Source organism: Panthera uncia, chromosome C2 (assembly GCF_023721935.1).
Source record: "Panthera uncia isolate 11264 chromosome C2, Puncia_PCG_1.0, whole genome shotgun sequence".
NCBI classification, from domain to species: domain Eukaryota; kingdom Metazoa; phylum Chordata; class Mammalia; order Carnivora; family Felidae; genus Panthera; species Panthera uncia.
The window spans coordinates 81,407,376-81,431,512 of NC_064810.1; the positions used below are offsets into that span (position 1 = coordinate 81,407,376).

Genomic DNA, 24,137 nt, shown 5'->3' on the forward strand with positions numbered 1-24,137 from the left:
GACTGTGAGATCATGACCTGAGCTGAAGTCTGACACTTAACTGACCGAGTCACCCAGGCGCCCCTCGAAAGGGAGTTTTAAGCGAGAGTGGGACATGGTCAGCTTTGTGTTTTGGAAAGATCTTTCTGCCCATAGATAATGGATTGGGATGGTATGTCAAGGGGGAGTGTAAAGCCAGAGGTAGTAAGGCTGAGTAGTAACCAGCTGGTTATGGGAGAGGAAGAGTTGTCTTCCTCTGGGCTGGCTTCCCTGGTTCTGGTGTGGGCCCTGGAGGATCAAGAGTTGCAGTTCATCCAGGTGGGGAATTCAGTAGAAGCAGCTGGTATGGATGGAACAGAGGAGCAGTGACTGGGGTGATCACTAAGTAAGGTACTGGACTTGAACTGGAGGTTTCACTATGCTTTCTGGACTCCTGTAGATTGGCGAGCGAGGAGCGAACCTGAGTGGTGGACAGCGCCAAAGGATCAGCCTTGCCCGGGCCTTGTATAGTGACCGGGACATCTACATCCTGGATGATCCCCTCAGTGCCTTAGATGCCCATGTGGGCAACCACATCTTCAACAGTGCTATCCAGAAGCACTTAAAGTCTAAGACAGTTCTATTTGTTACCCACCAGTTACAGGTATGGAGCATTCTTCCTCAGGCTGCCCACCTTGGCTTGGGAAATCAGAAACAGGGAGGTGGGCCTGGTCCAGGTACCTTCACGGGACTCCTTAGAGGTTCCTGGAGTCATCAGTGTTTATTTCCTCAGCAAATAGCTCCCGGCCCAATGTACCAATAAAACTCATTGTACTGGTGTACCAGATGGCCATCTGAATTAGAGATCCTTGGAGCATGTTAGCTTTTGCATGTAAATCAGTAAGTAAAAGGGCTAAGAGGAGTAGGCTAAAACTGGAGTTTGGGTATGAGATAGTTTGGAAAGCTTGTGTTAATATCTATATGCAAGTGGGAACTGTTTAAGGAAAACAAGCTCTTCTCCCTCTGTCATTCCAAGACAAGCAGCCACTTTGGAGAGCAGCTCCAGGATGTTGCCATCTGCTTTGCATATGTCGTCAAGTTTAGGGGGCTAATCCCCCATTCTGCAACAGAAAGTCTGTAATTGTATGCACTTCTGAGTGCAACAAAAGGGTGTGAAGTTTAATGCAAGGCTTATGTGGCTCCATCGACAGATTTATGCCAAAAATGGGAGACGTTTTTTGAACTATGTCACAAGCCACAATAAACTAAAGCAAGGGTTCTCTCGCTCTTGGTACCATTGACATTTGGGCCCAGAGAGCTCCTGGCCTCTATCCACTAGATAGATAACAGCAGTACCCTGCCCCCAGTTGTAGCAACCAGAAAGGTTTCCAGATATTGCCAGATGTCCCCCGAGAGGCTCCATTGCCTCCAGCTAAGAACCTCTGAACTAAGGTATAGGTATTGAATGTATTTGTACAAATCTCAGCAACACTGTGTTGTCCCTGCCTTTGTCCCCAGTACCTGGCTGATTGTGATGAAGTGATCTTCATGAAAGAGGGCTGTATTACAGAAAGAGGCACCCATGAGGAGCTGATGAATTTAAATGGTGATTATGCTACCATTTTTAATAACCTGTTGCTGGGAGAGACACCCCCAGTTGAGGTAAGATTCTCATGGTGTTTGTGTGTGCCTCCTCTTTTCTAGCAAGGGAGACACGACCATAGTGATTGATGGAGAGATCTCAGCTGAACTCAGTGTCTGTCTTATTGGAAGGGGCCCTATTTTCTGGTGACCAGACTGCTGTGCTGGTTCACATACTGTTTCTACTCTAGAAGAGCAGGATTATATGGCTGGTGAGCCAGTGTCTTCTGCCACTGAGAACTTATTAATAAGGCAATGACAGGGAGAAGGATATATGGGCTCAGTGTTGTTCAGTCATAACTTAGCTTCATAAACGCGACCAATCCTGATTGAAGCATTATGGAGCTCCTTTTTAAATAAACAAGAGAGAATAAGGAGTGAGGGAAGAGAAATTAAATATTGCATACATTTGAAAATGATCCGTGGTGCTTTGACTGCTGACTTGGCACTCACTAACTCACACCTACTGTGTCCCAATTACTGGATTAGACACATTATAGATGTCATCCCATTTAGTCATTTTAATAGAGCTCTGTGGCAAAAGGGGATTATCCCCCACTTTTACAGCTGAGGGAATGGAAGATCTGAAAAGTTAAGCAGCTCACTAACAAGGGGGTGATTTGACTCCGTGGTGCTGTTTCTGCCTTGCTACCCTGCCTCCTGTGGCAGCACAGAAAGATGGCGGCTTTCCATGGCTTTACTCCAGGCTCCAAGTTAGGCAAACACCAAAGACGTTGTTTTTCCTTCTTACCAACCTGCTCTCATATTGAACTCCTTATTCTGTGGTCTACCTTGGGTCCTGGGGGTGCACTCAGGCTAGCCTAAAAGCAACTTCTTAGCTACCATTTTGATGTCTATGCATGATAAAAGCAGAGTTTTTGGGGCCTTTTCTGGGAGTCCTATTTCAGTCTTTGGGTGTCATCCTCTTTGATTTCAGATACAGAACAACTAATTGTTCGTGACCAATGTATTTTAGGCCTCTGGGGATAACTCAAGCATTTCAGAGTGTCACCAGGAACTTCTATAGAGATGCCAGAATCCAGATTTGGATTTTATGATCTCTCCTTATGAGTCTTAGGGTACTTTAGACTCTTCAGAAGTTTTCCTCCTCACTGTAGACATGGAGGGGAAAATGAGAGGGAGAGAAGTTAAAATAGGAAATGTCTGAGGAATAAAAGAATATTGAGAGTCAGTGTATTGCAGCAGAGAGAACATACTTCCAATATGTCACTTAACTTTCCTGAGCTTCGGTTTCCTCATCTTTTTTTTTTTCTTTTTTTTTTCTTCAAGTTTATTTATTATTTTCAGAGAGAGAGAGAGAGAGAGAGCATACACACAAGCAGGGGAGGTGCAGAGAGAGAGGGATTCCCAAGCAGGCCCCACACTGCCAGCATGGAGCCGGATGTGAGGAGCCCAGTGGGGGCTCGAGCTCATGAGCCATGAGATCATGACCTGAGCCAAAACCAAGAGTCAGACGCTTAACCCACTGAGCCACCCAGGTGCCCCTGATGAGTGTTTATATTAAGTCCATTTGTGCCCTATTATGGGCAGTGCTTAGGGCTCGCCCTGTGAATGTTGGTTATCACCATGAGTCCGACATCCTCTCCATCCCTGAGGGACTCACATTCTCCTAGGAAAGATCAATGCTCTTATGCTCTTACAGGGGACTGTAATACCAGGTCACATCTACAGCAGCATGCCTGGGAGAACAAGTGCCTGGGAGAACAGGGGAGAGGTGAGCTCTCTTCTGGAGGAGTCTAAGTTGCCTCAGGGAGGATATAAGATTTGAATCCCTCTGAATGGGAACAACTAACTGAGTTGGGATGAGGAGAGAGGCATTCCAAGTGAAGAACCCTTGTGGACAAAGGTCCAGAAGTAGAGAATGGCAGTGTGGTGTGAGGAATGGTATGAAATCCAATGTGGCTGTAGAGTAGAAGCCATGGGAATGGGAGAGAAACATGTAGAGTTAGGCTGGGGCGAGAATATGGAGGTTTTGCAAAATCAGGCTCAGAAGTTTGATTTTATCCTGTAGTAGCAGTGGGAAATGATCAGATCTATGATTTGATTTAGTAATGTGGAGATAAGAGGTGAGAGGAATGGAAATGACCCCAGCCCTAATACTTTGGGCAAGTTGGAGTGGCTGAGAACATTGGGGAGAGCAATGTCAATGGAATGACAAGGGTAGGAACCCAGATCTCAAAGATTGAAGGAGTTGAGGAAGCACAAGAAATGAGAATAGGTGGCCCTTTTGAGAGGTTTTCATGTGTTTCTTCTCAAGGGTAGCAGCAGCTTGCCAGATGAATTCTCGAGTATGTCCTATGGACCTTTGTCTGAATGGCTGCCTTGTAACTGGAGACACTTTTTTTTTTTATTAGATTAATTCAAAAAAAGAAACCAGCGGTTCACAGAAGAAATCACAAGACAAGGGTCCTAAAACAGGATCAGTAAAGAAGGAGAAAGCAGCGAAGCCAGAGGAAGGTAACGACCTTTTCTGACCTCTTAGATTTGTCCTTAAAGTTTATTAGAAACTTTATGCCAAGTAGTGATTCATAATGTTTGACAGCATTGTGTGTTCTAGAGTCTCTGGCCTTTTACCTCTGGAATAACAGTCTTACAGAATATTGGGAGATCATGAGGCGCACCCTCTGTTTGCTTAAACAGACCAAAGCAGTAAGAAGGACCTTTAATCCTCTGCCTCCTCTCTCTGCAGTGTGGGTCAGGTGTCAACAATCAGCTGAGTCATCTTGAGTGAGGAAAAATGGAATAATGGCTAGAGATACACCCTTCCTCCTGCGATTCACCTCTGCTCTTTAGAAGTCAGTGCCAGTCTAGGCAGAGATGTTCCAGCACCAGCAGTGCCTGTATCCTCAGTAGCTCCCTCGTTAGAATGATACACTCCTGGCTTTTTCTGACAAGGCTGCAGCTGGGCTGTGGTGAAGAGTTTATAGCGCAGGTTTTTCCTGTTGCACTTTCCCCAGGGGGAGTCCTGGGGAAACAAGTCCTGGGGAGTCTTGTTTTGTTTGTTTGTTTTTTAAATCCTTTATCTTAGCAATAAAACAAACATTGAGAGTTAGGAAAGCTACTTACAATACCTTAGGTCTTTTCTTTCACCTTTGTGAATTTCAAGCTGCATATCAGTTTACCAAAAAGAAAGGAAAGAAAGGAATGTGTCTGTTTTAAAGCTCTGGTTTTGTTGTGTCATCATGTCACCTAGTGTTCTGAAACCAGGACCTTCCCTGGGTTTGCTTGTGCTTTGGCCCTGGCCCGTTTTCACTTCCTTGTTCTTAAAGCTGTGGATGTTTGGTGTTGGGAGTTAACCACCCTGATTTTGTACACTCTGGAGCTTTTCTTCCTTTTCATAAACCATGTATGAGACTTTGAATTGGGGTGTGGTTTAAGTAAGATACCTCTACACAGGAAGCAAACATAGCACAGAAGCCTGAGTTATCTGTTGGTTCCTGCCATAGGCAGTATTAAAAAAACCCAGAATACCCTTAGGGAACATTTGTTCTCATCTGCAGAGCCCCTGACCTGGTTACTCATAACTCTTCAAGTACTCCAGGCACACGAGGCTTGCTCCAAGATAATTAAACATTGACCATGATATAGAGGCGCTAGCTTTTTGTAGAGCTGTTTCTCTGTGTTAGTGCACCAGCATCAGTCACCTGATCCCTGGGAGCCGCTAGGAGAGACCCTTGAACTTTTCTCTCCTCCTCAGCCAATCACCATGTCTGAATGAATGTACCTCCTGAAACTCCATCCCCATTGCCACGGCCCTAGTTCTGGCCTTTATCATCTTGTACCTAGAGTATTATAGCTACTTCCTTTTAAATCTGTCCTCCATACAGACAGCTGAGAGATCTAGTTAAAAACAGGAGACCAACTAACTCACTTTCCCTCAGGAAGTCTTTTCAGGAGCCTCCCATTTCAAAGCAGTGTTTCCTAATCCTTGTCCTGATAGGGCACGCGTAGGAAATGCCATTATTTGTACAGGGACAACAGGATGAGGTTGCTTGCTGCCTGAGGCGGCTGATCTGGCCATCCGTAGCCTAGGCAGGAGTCAAATCTCCACACACCTGTAGCCCATTCTCTTGAGAAGTTTTTTTTTTTTTAACGTTTATTCATTTTTGAGAGACAGAAACAGAGTGTGAGTGGGGCAGGGGCAGAGACAGAGGGAGACACAGAATCCAAAGCAGGCTCCAGGCCCTGAGCTGTCAGCACAGAGCCCGACACGGGGCTCGAACTCACAGACTGAGAGATCATGACCTGAGCTGAAGTTGGTCACTTAACCGACTAAGCCACCCAGGCACCTGGAGAAATTCTTTTTTTTTTTTTTTTTTTATGTTTATTTATTTTTGAGAGAGAGACAGATACAGAGTACAAGTGGGGGAAGGGAAGAGAGAGAGGGAGACACAGAATCTGAAACAGGCTCCAGGCTCTGAACTATCAGCACAGAGCCGGATGCAGGGATGCTTAACCGACTGAGCCACCCAGGTGCTCTGCTGGGAGAAATTCTTATCTGAGGGATGAATTTCAAATGCCTTTATCCTCTGACCACGGCCTCCCTACTAATCAACCTTATCTCCTGCTACTCTTAGCCGCACTTAATATTCTAGCCTTGCTGATTTGGCTGATTTGGTTGTGCTATTTTCCCACCTCTGGGCCAGTGCCCATCTTTTCCCCACCTGGTCAAACCTGGCATACCTTTTGAGACCATACAGAAAGTCTTCCCTGAAACAGTTTCCCCAAATAGTTTAGGTACACCTGGATGTTCCCATGTTGCCCTGCATATGTCTCTAACATGGCATTTAGCACATTTTATTATAATTATGTGCTTGTTTTATCTGTCTGTCCTACCAGGCTGTGGAAGGATCCTCAGCCGGATTTTAAGGGCAGGGACATAGTCTTAATCCTCTTTACTGCTCCAGGGACTCATCTGGGGCCCGCTTGATAATAGGTGCTTAGTAAATGTTAAAGGGAATAATATTCTAATAAGGAGGAAATAATTCTGATCTAGAGCTATGTGAAACTATTGGTTTTCTTTGATTTTGCTCTTCTATAGGTGACTCAGTTTTAGAAAAGTAGCCTTTTTCTGCTGAGTTTATGGTGTTTTTTTTGTTGGTTTTTTTTTCCTACCTAGGGCAGCTGGTGCAACTGGAAGAAAAGGGGCAGGGTTCAGTGCCCTGGTCAGTATATGGCGTCTACATCCAGGCTGCTGGGGGCCCCTTGGCATTCCTAGTCATTATATCCCTTTTCATGCTGAATGTGGGCAGCACAGCTTTCAGCAATTGGTGGTTGAGTTACTGGATCAAGCAAGGAAGTGGGGTAAGGTCACTCATTAATGGGAAAATTATATGTCTAATAATGTGGCCATTTCTTTGTATTCTCTGGGTGTTCTTGGGGAAACTGCTCAGTTTTTGATTGAAAGAACCAATAAACAAGGATTACCCAGGATAAAAAAGACGAGTCCCTAATGTAACCTCACAAGATAGTTGCTCCCTAACCAGCTCATGCAGCAATAGGACACCTGAAAGCTGTCTGCCCTCATTTAGAAAAGAGAGAAGTGGGGGCCAAAGCCTGCCTGTGTTTGCCACAACCAGATCCCATGGTCATTATTCTGCACCTTCCCTTGAACTGAGAATGGCCCTGAGTAGGAGTTCTTTGCTGTCTATAGGAGTCTTGCCTCACACAGCCTTGCCTCCAAACAGAACACCACGGTGACACAAGGGAACAAGACCTCTATGAGCAGCAGCATGAAGGACAATCCTCTCATGCAGTACTATGCCAGCATCTACGCCCTCTCCATGGCAGTCATGCTGATCCTGAAAGCCATTCGAGGAGTTGTCTTTGTCAAGGTATGCAGTGGTGACTTCTGCTCATCCTCTCCCTGGGAACTCCGTGGTCAGACTTTGGCATGGCTTCTCTCAGGTCAATTCTGAGCAGGCGAGCATCTCTGAAGCAAGATGGCCCTAGCTGAAATGACCTGTATCCCATTAGCCCCAGCCTTTTCTTAGTACCCACCTCTTTCCTCCATGACCATTTGCCCTTCTCCAGCTTTGGGATTGGATGTCCTGTGGAGTTGTGACCTGGATAAATAGGAACTGAGTCTGCCTGAGTCCCTGGGTCTCTGAGCCATGATCACTTTGTCCTCTGCTCTTTAGGGCACACTGCGAGCCTCTTCCCGGCTCCATGATGAACTTTTCCGAAGGATCCTTCGAAGCCCTATGAAATTTTTTGACACCACCCCCACAGGGAGGATTCTCAACAGGTTTTCCAAAGACATGGATGAAGGTATTTCTCGCTTCTTCTTTTATGCTCTGGAGCCCAAGCTGCAGCTCCCTGTGCTCTCCAGCCTTCTAGATGCTCACCAGGTGTGCACATCTATCCAGCCTTAGATTCTGAGAGCACAGGGGCTCTCACCAGGTGTGCTGGTGTCCACACCAGAAACATGTTAGTTTTGGCATTTTCTCCAGATTGCAACTTGTACTTAGGCTAAGGACCCATCTGATTTCTTACCTGCCATCTAACTTCTCATTTGATCTCATTAAACCTGAAAATAAGTTCTGAGGATTCAGTTGGCATAAATGCTTTGGATGGGAGCATCTGAGATTCCAAAACATGTTTACTTTGAGGGCAGTGTTGGTTCCTGGACCCCTACAACCTCTGGCAGGTTTTCTGGATGTCACATGGGCTGTGCCAGCACCAGAGCTTAAATACTTCTCATAGCCCAGAATAATAGTAGTGGCACCTGATATTTATTGATGGCTTACTGTGTAACCAGCAGTGTACTGAATGTTTTAGATGGATTATCCTCATCTTCAGAGTAGCTCTAGGGAGGTGGGTATTGCTTCATCCACTGACTATATGGGAAAGCTGATGTCTAGAAAAGTTAAACAACTTGCCCAAAATTACACAGCTATTAGATAACAAAACTGGGAATTGAGCCCAGATCTTTTCACCTAGAGCTAATGCTCTTAACTGTCACCCTGCGTTGCCTCCAAGGACATGTTTCAGATGTTGATAAGCCAATGTAAAGCTATGACCAGAAGTAACAAGGGATCAGAACCATCACTACTATACAGAACTGATGCATGACACGATCCCATTTCTTCTACACACACACATACACACACAAACATACACACACACACACACGGAGAAAAGATGGAAAGAAAAAAATCAGTGATATCAACATGTCTGGGATTTTTATGAAATACTCCAGCCAAAAACAAAAAAACAAAACAAAAAAAAAAAAAAAAGAAAAAGTTGGGAGAGGATATAACTAAAAGGAGATGAATAAAATGTTGTTAACTGTTGAAGGTTCTATACTCCTTTGATTTTTGTGTACGTTTGAATTTTTTCATAATGAAAAATTTCTTAAATGTTAGCAGCAGTTTATTGGTACTGGTAAGAATAAAGATCATTTTTATTTTCCTTCTTGAATATTTATTTTCCAAATATTTTGCAACAAGCATATTTATTTTGTAAAGGGAAAAAATGTTTAAAGTGATTGGGTGGCATGGTAAACCCAAAAGAGGGACTGGGGAAAGAAAGATCACTTAGAATTTCCTGGGACAAGAAAAATTAGAGCAACCAGGTTTCTAGATTTTTCTTTGATTTAAAAGACAACACACAAATTTCAGACAAAAAATTTGTGGAATCTTTTTGTGTTTTTTTAAAATTTTTGGTCTCATTTTCCCTGTTCCTTTATGATTTCCGCAGTTGATGTCCGCCTGCCCTTCCAGGCTGAGATGTTCATCCAAAATGTCATCCTGGTGTTCTTCTGTGTTGGAATGATCGCTGGAGTTTTCCCATGGTTCCTGGTGGCGGTGGGGCCCCTCTTCATCCTCTTTTCAGTTCTGCACATTGTCTCCAGGTAAACAAGAAGTGTTTACATCTTCCAGCATGAAGCCAGAGTTGCTGGTCTACCACTCTGACATGGAACTCATTCTCTCTCCAGGGTGCTGATTCGAGAGCTGAAGCGTCTGGACAATATCACACAGTCACCTTTCCTCTCCCACATCACATCCAGCATACAGGGCCTTGCCACCATCCATGCCTACAACAAAGGGCAGGAATTTCTGCACAGGTCAGTGCTGATGGCGGCCAGAGGGCTCAAAGCGGGGGGTCAACACACCAGCATTTAATAAGTCCAAGAAGCCTTTCAGGGCCAGAGTTGGGGATTGTAAAGCTCATTACAAAAAAAGTATTAGTGATCTAATGGTCTCTGATTAAAATTTATTCACTCACTTGCTGGAACTCCTTTCTAAGCAAATGAGAAGGCAAAATACAGGTTTTGGAGTCTATTGGCTTTGGACTCTAAATGGCTATATATGAAGGAGTTTTCCTTTTTTCTTTTCTTTTTTTGAAACAGTAGAAGATGAACATTGACATTAGACTGACATTTTTATTTTAGCTGCTGAAGATTGTTTACATCAGAAATGTATCTACATAGATAGTCATTTTGGAGCTTTGTATTAACAAGAGATTGGAACTAACTTAAATGTCCTTCAATACAGAACTGATTAAGCAAGCTATGGTATACCCAAATAGAATACTCTGTGGCCCTTAAGAAGAATGAGACAGTACTATAGGTGCTGATATGGAATAATCTCTAAAATACATTAGTGAGGAGCGCCTGGGTGGCTCAGTTGGTTAAGCATCCAACTTAGGCTCGGGTCATGATCTCATGTTTGTGAGTTCGAGCCCCGCATCGGGCTCTGGGCTGAAAGCTCAGAGTCTGGAGCCTGCTTCAGATTCTGTGTTTCCCTCTGTCTCTCTGCCCTCCCCCACTCACATTCTGTCTGTCTCTCTGTCTCAAAAATAAACATTAAAAAAATGAATAAAATACATTAGTGAAAGAGCAAGATACAGATGTGTGTGCATGGTATGCTCCCTTTTAAGTATATGTTTATATAGATGACATTTAGAATATCCTTGAAAGGGTGCACAAGGAACTACTAGCTGCCACTGGAAAGGGGAACTGAGTAGCTGGAGGATGGGCAGGAGAAAGACTGACTTTTCATGGTAAAACTTTTTATGCCAGGGCTCCTGGGTGAATTAGTTGATGAAGTGTCCCACTTTGGCTCAGGTCATGATCTCACAGTTCAAGAATTTAGGCCCTGCGTCGGGCTCTGTACTGACAGCTCAGAGCCTGGACCCTACTTCAGATTTTCTGTCTCTGTCCCTTCCTCCCCTGCTTGTGCTCTCTCTCTCTCTCTTTCTCTCTCAAAAATAAATAAATATTAAAAAAAAAAAACAAACTTTTTTATGCCTTCTAAATCTTCTGTGCATATCTTGTCTACTCCAAGAATTAGGTAATTAATTAAAAGAAAATCTAGAATGGAAAGTCTAGGTTAAATGACTCAGAAAAATAATCCTAACTTTAAGAGAAAAACAGTAAAATACACTGTGTGTGTGTATATACACGCACACATAAATTTAAGTGTATTAGAAAAAGTACTGAGAGAAGATATGGCAGAATATTAACCCTGGTTTTAACAGAGTGGTGAGAATACTGCGTTTTCTTCTTTACTACATTTTCTAGATTTTCTCCAAATATATAAAGAAGAAAAGAGATTTTTTTTTTTTTTTTTTTTTTAAACAAAGCACATTTGCCTGGCAAGACTCCCTGCTCTGAAGTTGTAGTTGTATGTGACACCCAAGCCTTTGGATGGTGTCTGATCTGCTCTCTAGGACCCCAGGTTCAGTAGTGTCTCGCTCCTTCAGTGGCAAAGGTTGTCCAGGTCTTTTTTTTTGCTGTGGTTTAGCTCCTGGTTCTGTGCTCTGCAGCCTTGGGAAACAAGCACCGTTTTGCCCAACATCAGTGCCCCAGCAGACATTTTCCATTTTACCATATTCACTCTGTGAGTTTATTTTTCCAGGCCCTAGGGCATTTCTGCAGTTTGCCTGTGTAACCTCTCTTTCTTTGAGGAAATGACCCCTGAGCTAAGACATTTTGCTAAAGCTTAACCAGCCTCTTTATTTGGTCTCTTTTCCCTGTGCATTCCTTGTGCCGTTAACGTAGATATTTTTCCCTAACAAATTTAGTATGTTTCTTTGAAGGAGTAAAACTGGAAAATCACAAGTTGTCCTGTGTATGGAGCCTGGAATACTCTGCAGTCGTTAGGTTTCCATAGCATTTTCCTGGTGACACACAGGAAGTACTTAAAAGTTAGCCCTCCATCCATAATCCACCAGAACTCTGACATCACCCCTCCCCAGGACTGTGTAGTGCTTTGTTGGCCTATTAGGTGTTCTGTCTCCCTCACAGGTACCAGGAGCTACTGGATAACAACCAAGGTCCTTTCTTCTTGTTCACGTGTGCAATGCGGTGGCTGGCTGTGCGGCTGGACCTGATCAGCATTGCCTTGATCACCACCACTGGGCTGATGATTGTTCTCATGCATGGGCAGATTCCCCCTGCCTACTCGGGTCTTGCCATCTCTTATGCTGTCCAGGTCAGTCTCTGGGGCAGAGCATTACCTCTCCTCACTTGAGTCCTGTGTTGCCCTAGGAGAGGCATGGTAGGGGGCTCTCCCTAAGCCTTTGACTCTTAGAGCTTCTGTCCATCTCTTTGTTAGTAACAACCTAGGCTTGGTTGGGCAGGGAGAATGGGAGAGAGATCCGAGTGCTATATAGGAACAAAGAGATTTAAGTCTGTTGCATGTGTTTAAGAAATAGGTGCTGTTTCTTCATAAATAAACATGATTTTGAAAATAGTTTCTTAATTGTAGGTTTCTATGTTCACCACCCTCCCATCTCTGGCCTTTTCCTGGTCTTCTAAAAAATACTGTGTCCTCAGTATGCTTCTTATATGCATTTTATTTTCAGGCCCCTGATTTTCCCAGTACTGTTACACGTGGAGACCTGGCCCCTAGGGGTAGTCTTAAGGTCTTTAAAAAGCTCAAAGAACAATTGGGAACTTGGGCACTAAGTATTTGAAGCTGTTAAGGTGTCATCATGGTGTTGGACAATGGTATTGTGTTTTTAAAAGAGTCTTTATATGTTAGAGAGATGTAAGCTAAAGTATTTATGGATAAAATGATAGGATGTCTGGAATTTGCTTTCAAATAATACAGATGGGTTGCGTGGTATAAATGATACAATATTGCCTTTAAGTTGACAGTTTTTTAAGTACATGGGAGTTCACTATACTTCCCTTTCTACTCCTGTATATGTTTGACATTTTTCCCTATGGGAAAGATCAAAATAAGTAAGTAGCAAAAGAAAACCAAGAGGAGATACGTATCTTCACAGATTCCCAAAGATGTCTGTCCGTGTTAGGCAAACTTACTTGATTATTGGGTGGGGAAGAATATGTGTTATATGTGCTGTGTTTGAGGGTCCTCAGTCTGAGGTACACAGGGGCTCTGCATTCTCACTCGTTCCTCTCAGGAGGAAAGGACTGCCAGAGCAGTTGCAGGTGCAAGTATGAAGCCCAGAAGTTACTCAGCTGCAGATATGTGTACTGGAAATGTAAAGATGGATGGAAATCCTTTGGATACAGGAAAGTTAGTGCATGCAATACCACAATGCCACCTACATTCACTGAGAATTGCAGTTGATTGGAAGATAATGAATGACTCAGTCCCTAAAACTAGCTGCTGCAGGTGCCCGGTTAGTTCGTATATTGAGCTCTAATCCCCTAGATGGAGCAGGTTTTCTATTGTTGGCCTGACATGTATTCATAATGAATTCTCCCTTGGCTTTTGCTTTCCATTATCAGCTAACGGGGCTGTTCCAGTTTACCGTCAGACTGGCATCCGAGACAGAAGCCCGCTTCACCTCAGTGGAGAGAATCAACCACTACATCAAGGTCAGGCTGAGAAGTCCTTTTACTGTGATGTGACCCTTCATGGGGTCCTTTTGCCCTTTTACTGCCTCAGCTGGATGTGCAGGGAGGATGCTTGTTTTCTCTGCCTTATTCCACAGGGACGACTCTTCAGCATGTGTAGAATGGAGAAGAGAATAGCTTAAGAGTTTCTAAATACTTCTGTGAATTGTGTCTGAGAATGTAGGTTCATCAGCTAACTTCTAAAATGTTCAGAATTTTGTTAGTTCGGTTAAGCTGACTACTGTAACATTTTCTTTACCCTGTTTGAAACCACGTATTGTTTTAAATCTTAGCCTAGTTCACTTGCTCTTAACCAGGGAAGGCCATCGGTGTCCCCCACTGAGCTTTAGGCAGAGACAGATGTGGGCCTCATCGCTGGAGATTCCGATGCAGTAGGTCTGGGGTGAGACCCCAGCTTCTGAAGTTTTAGAAGCCCCCTAGTTAATTCTAAACTGCACTCATAGTTTAGAAACCAGTTAATTTAGTGGATACTGAGATGATCTAGTTCTTCCCACCTTCCCTGCAGTGCTGCCAGGAGACAGCCTCTTGCTGGTGTCCTAGCTGGAACTCTGAAAGCAGTTTTCTATAGAGAGAAGCAGAGTCATGAGTAGTTAGGATTCGCAAATTTAACTCAGTTCTCAGGAGTTACCTATTTTGTGAACTGCTCAGAGACTTTATCATTGTTTACATGGGAAGAATATATCCCAACTTCCCAATAATTGACCTACAAGCATAGTGTTAAAAAACTACCCTTTCCATTGAGAACTAGTATATTACGTAAACTGCATTTTCCAGCACGCATGCGTCACTGAATTGTTTTGACAATGAGCCTCATTAATTGTAGGATACTTCTTAAGCTTACAAACTGTTATTCTCAGAATGGCAGATAACCATCTAATATATCTGCTAATAGCTGTTCCTTATGTTTATCTGTTAGCCTCGTTGCCCAGTGCTCATGTCTGTGGATAATATGTGGGTGTATATACAGGTGTGTAGTGTTTGATTTAATATTGCCGTTGGTGAGAGTCTCTTGCTGGAGAGGTCAGGGTGATGGTCAGCCATACCAGAGTGGACCCTGCACAAACCAGTCACGTTTCTGAGGACTGACTCCACTGCCAGTCCCCAACCTGGATGCCTGTGCCGGCATGGAGTCCTTCCAGCTTGGAATTTGAGACTTCAGTCTCCACCCGCACCCCCCACCCCTACTGCTGCCCAGAGCACCACAGCCCGTGGCCTTCCCTTCCCTATGAGGCTATAAAGCTCCATGACTAGTTGCCAGAGAATTTTCAAACATTACAAGGTGGGGCTGTTGGTAACAAAAATCACCCAAGCAGTTACATTGAACACAGCATTTTAAAGCTGAATGGATTTCCACCATTCTCTAATCCAGTCCCACGATTTATAGATGAGAAACTAAGACCTAGAGTGAAGAAGTGATATATCCAGGTCACACAGCTATTGGTGGCAAACTGGGATTACAGCCCATGTCTCCTGGGGTGACCGATATGTCAGAATGCCAGGATCTGATCAAGTATTTAGTAAATGGTAGTTTCCTTCCTTTGGGTTTAGGCCATTGGCTTTCAAATGGTGGGACCTTGTTTCAAGTAGAATATTTTCAAAGAATTCCGATCAAAACGGCTGTGTGTGAAGAGCCAGTGAAAGGTCTCATGCCCCACCATTAACCTCCAAGGTGGTTTTGTGGAGAAATTCCGTAAGACAGAAAACTGTTTGAAAGCTGCTGTCCTCCCCAAGATGCTGCTTAGTAGCCACTGTAAACTGCTAAGTGAAAAGCTAGTAGCCATTGTGCGCTGTCTGGTTTAGTGGTAATAAGCCCTTGCTCCGTTTCATAGGGCGGGGACAGGGTAGCAGCTGCCTCTCTGTGGCTGCTATGGTTGTCCTGATTTTACTTCTCTTTGAAGGCCTTTCAGCCCCCACAGAATCTGGTCAGTCTGATCCAGCCCCTTCTGTCTCCCCAGACTCTCTCTTTGGAAGCACCTGCCAGAATTAAGAATAAGGCTCCCTCCCCTGATTGGCCCCAGGAAGGAGAGGTGACCTTTGAGAATGCAGAGATGAGGTACCAAGAAAATCTCCCTCTGGTTCTGAAGAAAGTGTCCTTCACCATCAAACCTAAGGAGAAGATTGGCATTGTGGGGCGGACCGGATCAGGTAAGAATGCAAAGGCCTCTGGAGAAACATTTGAACCTATCTGAGTTAAGCTTGGGGCCCATGATTTGCTGTTTTATTGACTATCACTCTCATCCCTTCAAACCAGTTCTGTATTAGATGAGTAATGAGGAGAGGGGTGTCTCTGAAGCCAATTTTCTAAATGTGTTCTTAACTCTGCTTTTGTAATATTTAGTGCTTTTTCTAATCATAAAAGTGTACTTTCTCAATGCAGAACACTTGGAGCATATAGCAAAGTGCAAAAGGGGGAAAAACACCCATAACTCCACTACCCAGAGATAATTACTATTAATATTTTGGTGGGTATCTTGTCAGGCTTTTTCTATCAAAAAAATATGTTTACACAAATGGGGTCATTTTACACACACCATCTCATGAGCTGCTTTTAAGTCTACCAGTTATTTCTCTACGTCAATGAATAGCCTATGACATGAATTCTATGCAGCATGATAGAAAATTCTATTTTATGGATATACCGTAATTTATATTTAACCAATCCCCAGTTGTGGGGAATTGAGGTGGTTGTCAATTTTTCACTATTATGAATAGTACTGCAGTGAACATCCTTATTTCTATGAGGTCAAAATACACAAAAAAGTTAAGTTTTCTGTGACATATTGCCAGTGTTGCCTCATATTTACCAGAAGCCAACACAGCTCTAAATAAGGAACCTGTGTCCCTTTGAAGACAGAAATTATTTTCTTAACCTGATATTGATTGCAAAGAAATTGAGAATTGGCCCTCATTTTAGGCGTTCTTCTTTGCCCTTAGTATCATATTACTTATGTGCCCTTTAGATTTCTAGGGTTAAGAACTGAGTAATTCATTTCTTTCCCTTTCCTTCCTGAATAACATTTCAAACATTGAGTCTTGTTTTGTTTTACTAACTGGTGTACCTGGTTTAAGAGTCTCTCTGGTTCAGTTCTCATTAGCTTTTGGGGCTCCATGTTTCCCTGGCATCAGAACTCTTCCAGGTCTGTTTCTTTCCATTAAAGAAAAAAAAAAAAAAGCCTTGTGTCTTTTCTGGCCAATTTACTTTAAAGAACCTGCTAAGAAGAGAAAAAAAAAGCGCCATTTCCTGCTTCCTGCTTGAAGGAATTATTTCATGTCAGAACAATGCAGTTTGTAGGTTTTTTTACACTGGCAGGAGGATGTTCAGCCAAGGAGGGTGGCTGTCCCGAAAGCTCTGCCTATGCTTTCCTCCCTCAAATTCCCTCTGCTACATTGGCTTCCAGGGGTACTCAGCTCCCCTGAAAGCTCTAACTGATGTCCCCCCCTGTGATTCCCTTTGACACAGGTAAGACAGACTGAAGTATTCACTGAGACTTCATTGAGCCATAAGTAGTGACAGAAGAAAAATAAGAAAAAATAAAATAATTATAAATGGCCTGACTTGCAAAATCTAGACTCTAATTCTAACAAGCTTCTACAAAGACTGTTAGACCGGGACTCTGCCATGGCTATAGTCAAGGACATCACTGTGAGGACCTCATGGCCTCTTTTACTAGTACATTCCATCAGTGCAAAGGTAGTCTGGATTCAGAGAACCGTAGGATCTTCCAGTCCAGGTAGCATCTTTTGTTAAGGTGGAACAACTTGATCTATTTATTTGAGGAAAATTCCTCCCTTGGTTTAGATCTTAAAGCACTGCCTTGACACTAAGAGAGAGTCTCCCTGCCTTCCTTGTATGAGGGTACGGGACCAATAACCAGACCCCCCCCCCCCCCCCGCCAATTCTGAACAAAGGCATTTACCTATAAGAGGAGAAGGCCTCCTTAAGAATCCTGCTGCGTGGACCCAGTTTCCCAGCTTGTTTCTAGTAGATGCATGTAAGGATCACTGCTTCAGGAAGGTGGACATTTCTCAGGGTCCCCGTTAGTTATTTGACAGGGGTCTGCCCAGGGAACAAATCCAGACAGTGGAGATGTGGCTGTAGACACTGGGGAGAAGGCAAGGATATTTGTGCCCTCAGTGACTGCTAAATAGACAAAGTCATGAAGTTCTCACTAGAGGACTTTCAAAACATGGAGGCAGAAGAAGAGTAAGGGGGGGGTCAAGAACCAGGCATCTGGCTAAGGAAAAGTCGTTGAAAAGCTAAAAACCTGTGGTTCTAAATCTAAACCACGGGTCTGAGTTGCAGAAAGGCAGACCTGACTATGTCTTAAGTTTTTGGAGGGTGGGGGCACTATAGCTTTTTAAATGTTTATATCCTTTGACATAGTAATTCTGAGAATGTCTTCCAAGGAAATCATCCGAGGTGGCAGCACAGTTTGAACATGCCATAACATTATTATAGTATTAAATATGTTTCCAGGGGCGCCTGGGTGGCTCAGTCGGTTAAGCGGCCGACTTCACCTCAGGTCATGATCTCGCGCTCCGTGAGTTCGAGCCCCGCGTCGGGCTCTGTGCTGACAGCTCAGAGCCTGGAGCCTGTTTCAGATTCTGTGTCTCCCTCTCTCTCTGCCCCTCCCCTGTTCATGCTCTGTCTCTCTCTGTCTCAAAAATAAATAAATGTTAAAAAAAAAAAAATTAAAAAAAATATGTTTCCAATGTTAGAGGACTGGTCAAGTAAGCCAGAGCACATCCACATGGTGGAATATATTGCAGCCAATAAAACTTTATTTTGAAAAATTTTTTAACATGGTTGAGTGCTTGTTATATAATAAGTGGGAAAAGGCGATTATATTATTGTATCTCTGGTGTGATCTCAATTCAGAGAAAAAGACTGAAAGGAAATGTATCAAAAATAACAGTAGTGAGATTATAGGAGATTAACATTATCTCCTTGAATTACTTATATGACTTTTAAAATGAAGATTCAATTAAGAAAAGCTATTCTGACCTCATCAGTTTCTCCCTCAGACCTCCTTTTCTATCACAGTTCCTTATCGCAGTAGTTATCTACAGCCACTTACTTACTTAAGCCGAAGCCTCCTTCCCTATGTGTTTACCCCAGAACTTCTTCCGTTCCCAGCTGCTGCGGCAGTGGTAGAAAGGCCTTGTCTTGTTTCTCTCTGGGCTGTGATACGGGGACAGAAAAGAGAGAAGACACCGTGTCCTCTGGTTTGCCCCACTAGTTCCTTACTATAAGCTCTCTGTTCTTCTCACTTTGCCTGAGATGCATTTCAGCCTGTGTGCCCACCCCAAAGGTGAAAAGCAGGCCTTTTTCCAATTTACTCTTGTGAAATTCTGACAGTCCCTCAAACTCCTTCTCAGGCTGAAGCTGTGTGATTTAAATATATATGCTTGGTAGCTCTGGAAAGTGCATTTTTTTGCTATTTCTGGCAATCATTTTCTTTTTTTTTTTCTTTTTTAATGTTTATTTATTTTTGAGAGAGAGAGAGAGAGACAGAGTACAAGCAGGTGAGGCACAGAGAGAGAGGGAGACAGAACCTGAAGCAGGCTTCAGACTCTGAGCTGTCAGCACAGAGCCCAATGTGGGGCTCAAACTCACCAACCATGAGATCATGACCTGAGCTGAAGTCAAACACTTAACTGACTGAGCCACCCAGGTGCCCCTCTGGCTATCATTTTCTACATTATCTTAACTAATCAGATGAAATAGTGTTCGAATAGAACTAGAAAATTAGATGATTTTGCTCTAAGAATAAACCAGTTTTGTCTTCACGGAATTTGCTAATTGAGCTACTTTTCTGCATGTCTTTTGACTCCTTAGGGAAGTCCTCTCTAGGGATGGCCCTCTTTCGTCTGGTGGAGTTATCCGGAGGCTGCATCAAGATTGACGGAGTGAGAATCAGTGACATTGGCCTTGCCGACCTGCGAAGCAAGCTCTCCATTATTCCTCAAGAGCCAGTGCTGTTCAGTGGCACTGTCAGGTAAGGACCTGAGCGCCCATGTGCTTCGTGCTGCATTTCGAGGCCAGATGGGCATGTTAGAGCCTCCATGTGGGACTGAGATCTAGTGACCTCTAATCTAGTGCTTTTCCCACCACCCTGTGCTTCTTACTGCAGAAGTGAGGGGCAGCTCCCCCGCACAAGCCACCTCATTAACGAAACAGGGCCCATGGGCCCTGCAGCATGGTGGTAAAGAAGTCAGCGAGAGGGGCGCCTGGGTGGCTCAGTCGGTTAAGCGGCCGACTTTGGCTCAGGTCATGATCTTGCGGTCCGTGAGTTCGAGCCCCGCATCGGGCTCTGTGCTGACAGCTCGGAGCCTGGAGCCTGTTTCAGATTCTGTGTCTCCCTCTCTCTGACCCTCCCCTGTTCATGCTCTCTCTCTCCCTGTCTCAAAAAAACAAAACAAAAACAAACAAACAAACAAACGTTAAAAAAAAAAAAAAGTCAGCGAGATCTGGGCTCAGATCTCTGCCCTGTGACTAAGTTACCTGAACATACCTAACTAAGCTTGTTCCCTCATCTGTAAAATGGGGATTAAAAAACTTTTTTTGTTGTTCATTTATGTATTTTTTGAGAGAGAGTGAGAGCCCACACACGTGGTGGGGAGGGGCAGAGAGAGAGGGAGAGAAAGAATCCCCAGCAGGCTTCATGCTCAGCGCGGAGCCCAGTGTGGGCTCAGTCTCACCAACCGTAATACCATGACCTGAGCGGAAATCAAGAGTCAATGCTTAACTGACTGAGCCACCCAGGTGTCCCAAATGTGGGGATATATTAAATTAATATTATTAAATTAATTAAATGTGGGGATGATCTTCATTGTGAAGGTTGGGTAGGTCCATATAAATTATATAAGCACTGAGTCTGGCAAACCGTGAGCATCCGATGAATAGTAGCAGCTCATCAGCCTCACCACCATCATCCTTCATCTTCCTCCCACTCCACGTTGTCATCTCCCCTAGCTATGCTCCAAGTTGCAGTTCTTGTGATGGTTTTCTGGCCTTATTATTCCTCGTGTTTTTTCTGCCTCTGGAATGATGCCTCTCTGAAATCTGCCAGGATGCCTAAGATAAAATTCCTCTTCTCAACCTGTTAAAATAGTAACTAAGAAGGAAATGATATTTAAGCCCAATATCTTTCCTTATAAATTATCCCACCCTTGCCCTTAGCTTTAAGCTTTTGCCTCCTGGAAACAATGGCTTTCCATAATCCATGTCCATTTCTATTCAAGTTGCCTCTCCTTTGAACTAAAAATATCTTTAACTATATAGTTGACCTAGATTGGACTTCTTTTTTTTTTTTTTTTTAATCACTCTGAAAGTAGTATTGCCATTTCTTTCATTTTTAGTGGTCTTCAAAATAAAAAAATTGGTACCAACTTAATTTCAAATAACCACAGACTTATCTTTAAAATCAGGTCCCCTCCTTGGACGCCTGCGTGGCTCAGTCAATTAAGCATCATATTCTTGATTTGGGATGAGGTCATGATCTCACGGTTCGTGGGATTGAGCCCTGTGTCCGGCTTGGTGCTGACAGCACAGAGCCTGCTTGGGGTTCTCTCTCTCTCTCACTCTCTCTTTCGCTCTCTCACTCTCTGACTCAAAATAAATAAATAACCATTAAAAAAAAATGAGGTCCCCTCCCTTTCTTCAGAAATGGCACCTGAACTCACTGATTCAAAGAGGTTTGGTAGATAAAATGAATTCTCTCCTATACACATGTAGGGTCAACACTCTCGGGTGTGTTTATTTTGGCATTTTCTCTAACCACCAATGAATTTGGGCAGCGTAGAATGGATCAGTCGTTCCCTTTAGGAACTGAGATAACGAAGTCAAACAAATGTCAGAAGAGAATTAGAATTTATTGAAGACTAGGGTCTAAAATTAAGAAATTGAGAGTTGTTGCCAAATCTGCTCTTCCCTCCCATAAATCTCTCCATTTTTAGATGCCACAAGGAATGCCTTTGAGAATATAATTGGCCTTACAATTTTTGGCTCCAGACAAAAGAACCATTTTTTTTTTATCATCACTTGGAAAAACATTAAGAAACAAAGTGTGTTAAACTTGACTCTGTTAAGGACACTGCCACTGATATGCCTCACGTTTTATCTCTAAATTTTACAGCACTTCATTTGGGGCTGTGAATCAGGGGCTTCTAGAGTTGATGGTTAAGTGCTAGCTTTGGCAGCACATATGCTAGAATTAATGGTTAAGAACTGACCTGCTGGCATGGCAGCTGGTATTTGTAAACCCTCATGGAAGTGCAGCTTTTCTGGGAGTTGAGGCCGTTTGTTACCAACTCCAGAGACATGTTGCTGCTTGATGGACAAGCTTATGGCTGGTGTGCTACTGCCCTGAGTTTTTAGTTATTGTGCTCAGAGTGCTATTTGGGCAATCCACTGTACAAATTTAGGGAATCCTGTAAGTTTCATTTTCTGCCAGCTGTAATTTTGGCTTTTTAAGTCAATAGTAGATGCTGAGGTGAAATTAAATCACAGACCTATGATATTCTTCCTTTTATCTTCTCAGGTCTTACATAAGACCAGGTTTTATCCCAAGGAATATTCAGTTTTTGGTGTTCTTTTGCTTTTCTTAGACTATTAGAAAGCCTGGGGCGCCTGGCTGGCTTAGTTGGTTGAGCGGCTGACTCTTGATTTCAGCTCACGTCATGATCTGAGGGTCATGGGATCGAACCCTGCATCAGGCTCTGCACTGAGCATGGAGCCTGCATAAGATATTCTCTCTCTCTCTCTCTCTAAAATTAAAAAATAATAATAATAAAATAAATTTTAAGAAAGGGTGTCCCTTTCCTTTTTTTAATTTTTTTTATTTTGATAGTCTTAGTCCCTGTGGAACTTGGGATTTCCCAAAAGCTCCTTAGTGTAAACATCAGAAAGTAATGTTAAGTCTAGAATAATTGTATCAAGAACACTAGATGTTATCTAACATTTGCTGAAGTCATTCCAGAGAGAGGGGATATATGGGAAATCTTTACCTTCCTCTCAGTTCTGCTGTGAAGCTAAATTGGCTCTTAAAAAATTATCTTTAAAAAAAGGGGGGGGGTCATTCTGTGCCAGATACTGTTGCTCTAAAGAACAACAGAACAGTATGTGACAGATGTTGTCCAAAGCATTTTAATTGTATTAATTCATCAAATACTCAAAACCCCATGAGGTAGGTACTATTATTATGCCAATTTTATAGATGAAAAAAATGAAACCCAGAGAAGTTAAGTAATTTGCCCAAAGGTAGGAATCTGAACCTGGGTTGTCAGGGCTCTTATGTGCCACACTCACTGTTTTGCCTCCTGAAGCTATCACAACACCTGCTAATAATCACGACGTTGGGAGGTATCCTGTCTTTCCAAAAACCAGAGTTAGACCTGCTTCCTCAGGGGCCTTACTTTTAGTTACCTTTCTTTTCTAGCATCTTCAAAATCTCATCTGATTCCAGATTTGTACAGGCTTCGCTTATCTTGAAAAAAGAAAAATATGCACTCTCTGCTATTCTCTTGAGTCTTTTTCATTTACTCTACATTCCCCATATCTCTTTTTCCACTTCTAACCTTTTTTCTATCTAATTTTACTCTTAACAACCAGTCCATATTTCTGAATAACTATCTAGAGCTCTCCTTTAGCTTCCTGATAGCAGAAGAAGGTCTGCAGGTCCCAAGTCCCCTGCTCTGAGGCCCCAGGCTGCTCAGGAGCCCCCTCATCCCCACCCCCACCATGGCAGGACGGTGTGGCGTAGCAGTGTCTTCCCATGTATGGGGGCAGAGGGGACTCCTGTATCCTCTCACACTCTCAGAGGTACTCTCAGCCTCATTTAGCCATGGCCACCAGGCAAGCTTAGAATACTGCTAAAAATAAAATATGAAAGACCAAAGATGAAAATGCACTTCTGGCAGCATTAGGACTCCAGGAGTTCTTTTTTTTTTTTTAATGTTTATTTATTTTTGAGAGAGAGATGGTGCTAATGGGAGAGGGGCAGAGAGAGAGGGAGACACAGATTGGAAGCAGACTCTAAGCTGTCAGCACAGAGCCTGATGCGGGACTCGAACCCATGAACTGAAGATTATGACCTGAGCCAAAGTCAGACACTTAGCCACCAGAACCACTCAGGTACCCCAGGACTCCAGGAGTTCTGACTATTACAAATAGGTGTCTTCATTCTCAGGTGCTTTTTTTTCTCCATCCAGCCAGCCAGCCAGCCAGCCAGCTACAACTTTTGATGTTGTGCATGCGCAACTTTGCTTTCGCTTCTGTTTGTGGCTTAGACTCGGGGCCATCTGGCTTCTCTAATGACAGTGTATTTTTTTCTATTCCTGACTGAGCTCCCTGTTGAGATCAGTCTGGTCTGTCTTAATGTGTATGTACACCACCTACTGGTGTATGTAAATACTCCTTATATATCTGGAGCCCATTGCTCAGCCTTCGGCGGCTCCGTCAGCTGGTGTGATGAGCCTCAGAGGGTTGAATGTGGAGCCTACCCATGTGTCCACTGAGTCTTCACCCACAGACAATCCGTTGGGGCAGGCTCCTCAGTGAGCAGGTAACTGTATCCCTTGTGTGCATACTCTGTGTCTGATAAGAGGTATGTGGTGAACTTCCTAGGTGTATTTGCTTCCTAGGGATGTCACAACAAAGCGCCACAAATTGGGTGGCTCA

General features: G+C 43.5%; 1 protein-coding gene across 2 annotated transcripts in view; it reads left to right on the forward strand.

Annotated features, from left to right (window-relative positions):
* ABCC5 (ATP binding cassette subfamily C member 5) overlaps positions 1 to 24,137 on the forward strand; it is an 80,914-nt gene that overhangs the window by 47,262 nt on the left and 9,515 nt on the right. For both annotated transcript variants that reach the window (XM_049628491.1, XM_049628490.1), the window contains exons 15-26: positions 419 to 622; positions 1,477 to 1,620; positions 3,975 to 4,077; positions 6,740 to 6,924; positions 7,308 to 7,454; positions 7,761 to 7,890; positions 9,322 to 9,475; positions 9,560 to 9,688; positions 11,873 to 12,059; positions 13,328 to 13,417; positions 15,412 to 15,601; positions 19,296 to 19,455. In XM_049628491.1, coding sequence (XP_049484448.1) covers positions 419 to 622; positions 1,477 to 1,620; positions 3,975 to 4,077; positions 6,740 to 6,924; positions 7,308 to 7,454; positions 7,761 to 7,890; positions 9,322 to 9,475; positions 9,560 to 9,688; positions 11,873 to 12,059; positions 13,328 to 13,417; positions 15,412 to 15,601; positions 19,296 to 19,455 — 1,823 coding nt within the window. The remainder of the gene's footprint in view (positions 1 to 418; positions 623 to 1,476; positions 1,621 to 3,974; positions 4,078 to 6,739; positions 6,925 to 7,307; positions 7,455 to 7,760; positions 7,891 to 9,321; positions 9,476 to 9,559; positions 9,689 to 11,872; positions 12,060 to 13,327; positions 13,418 to 15,411; positions 15,602 to 19,295; positions 19,456 to 24,137) is intronic.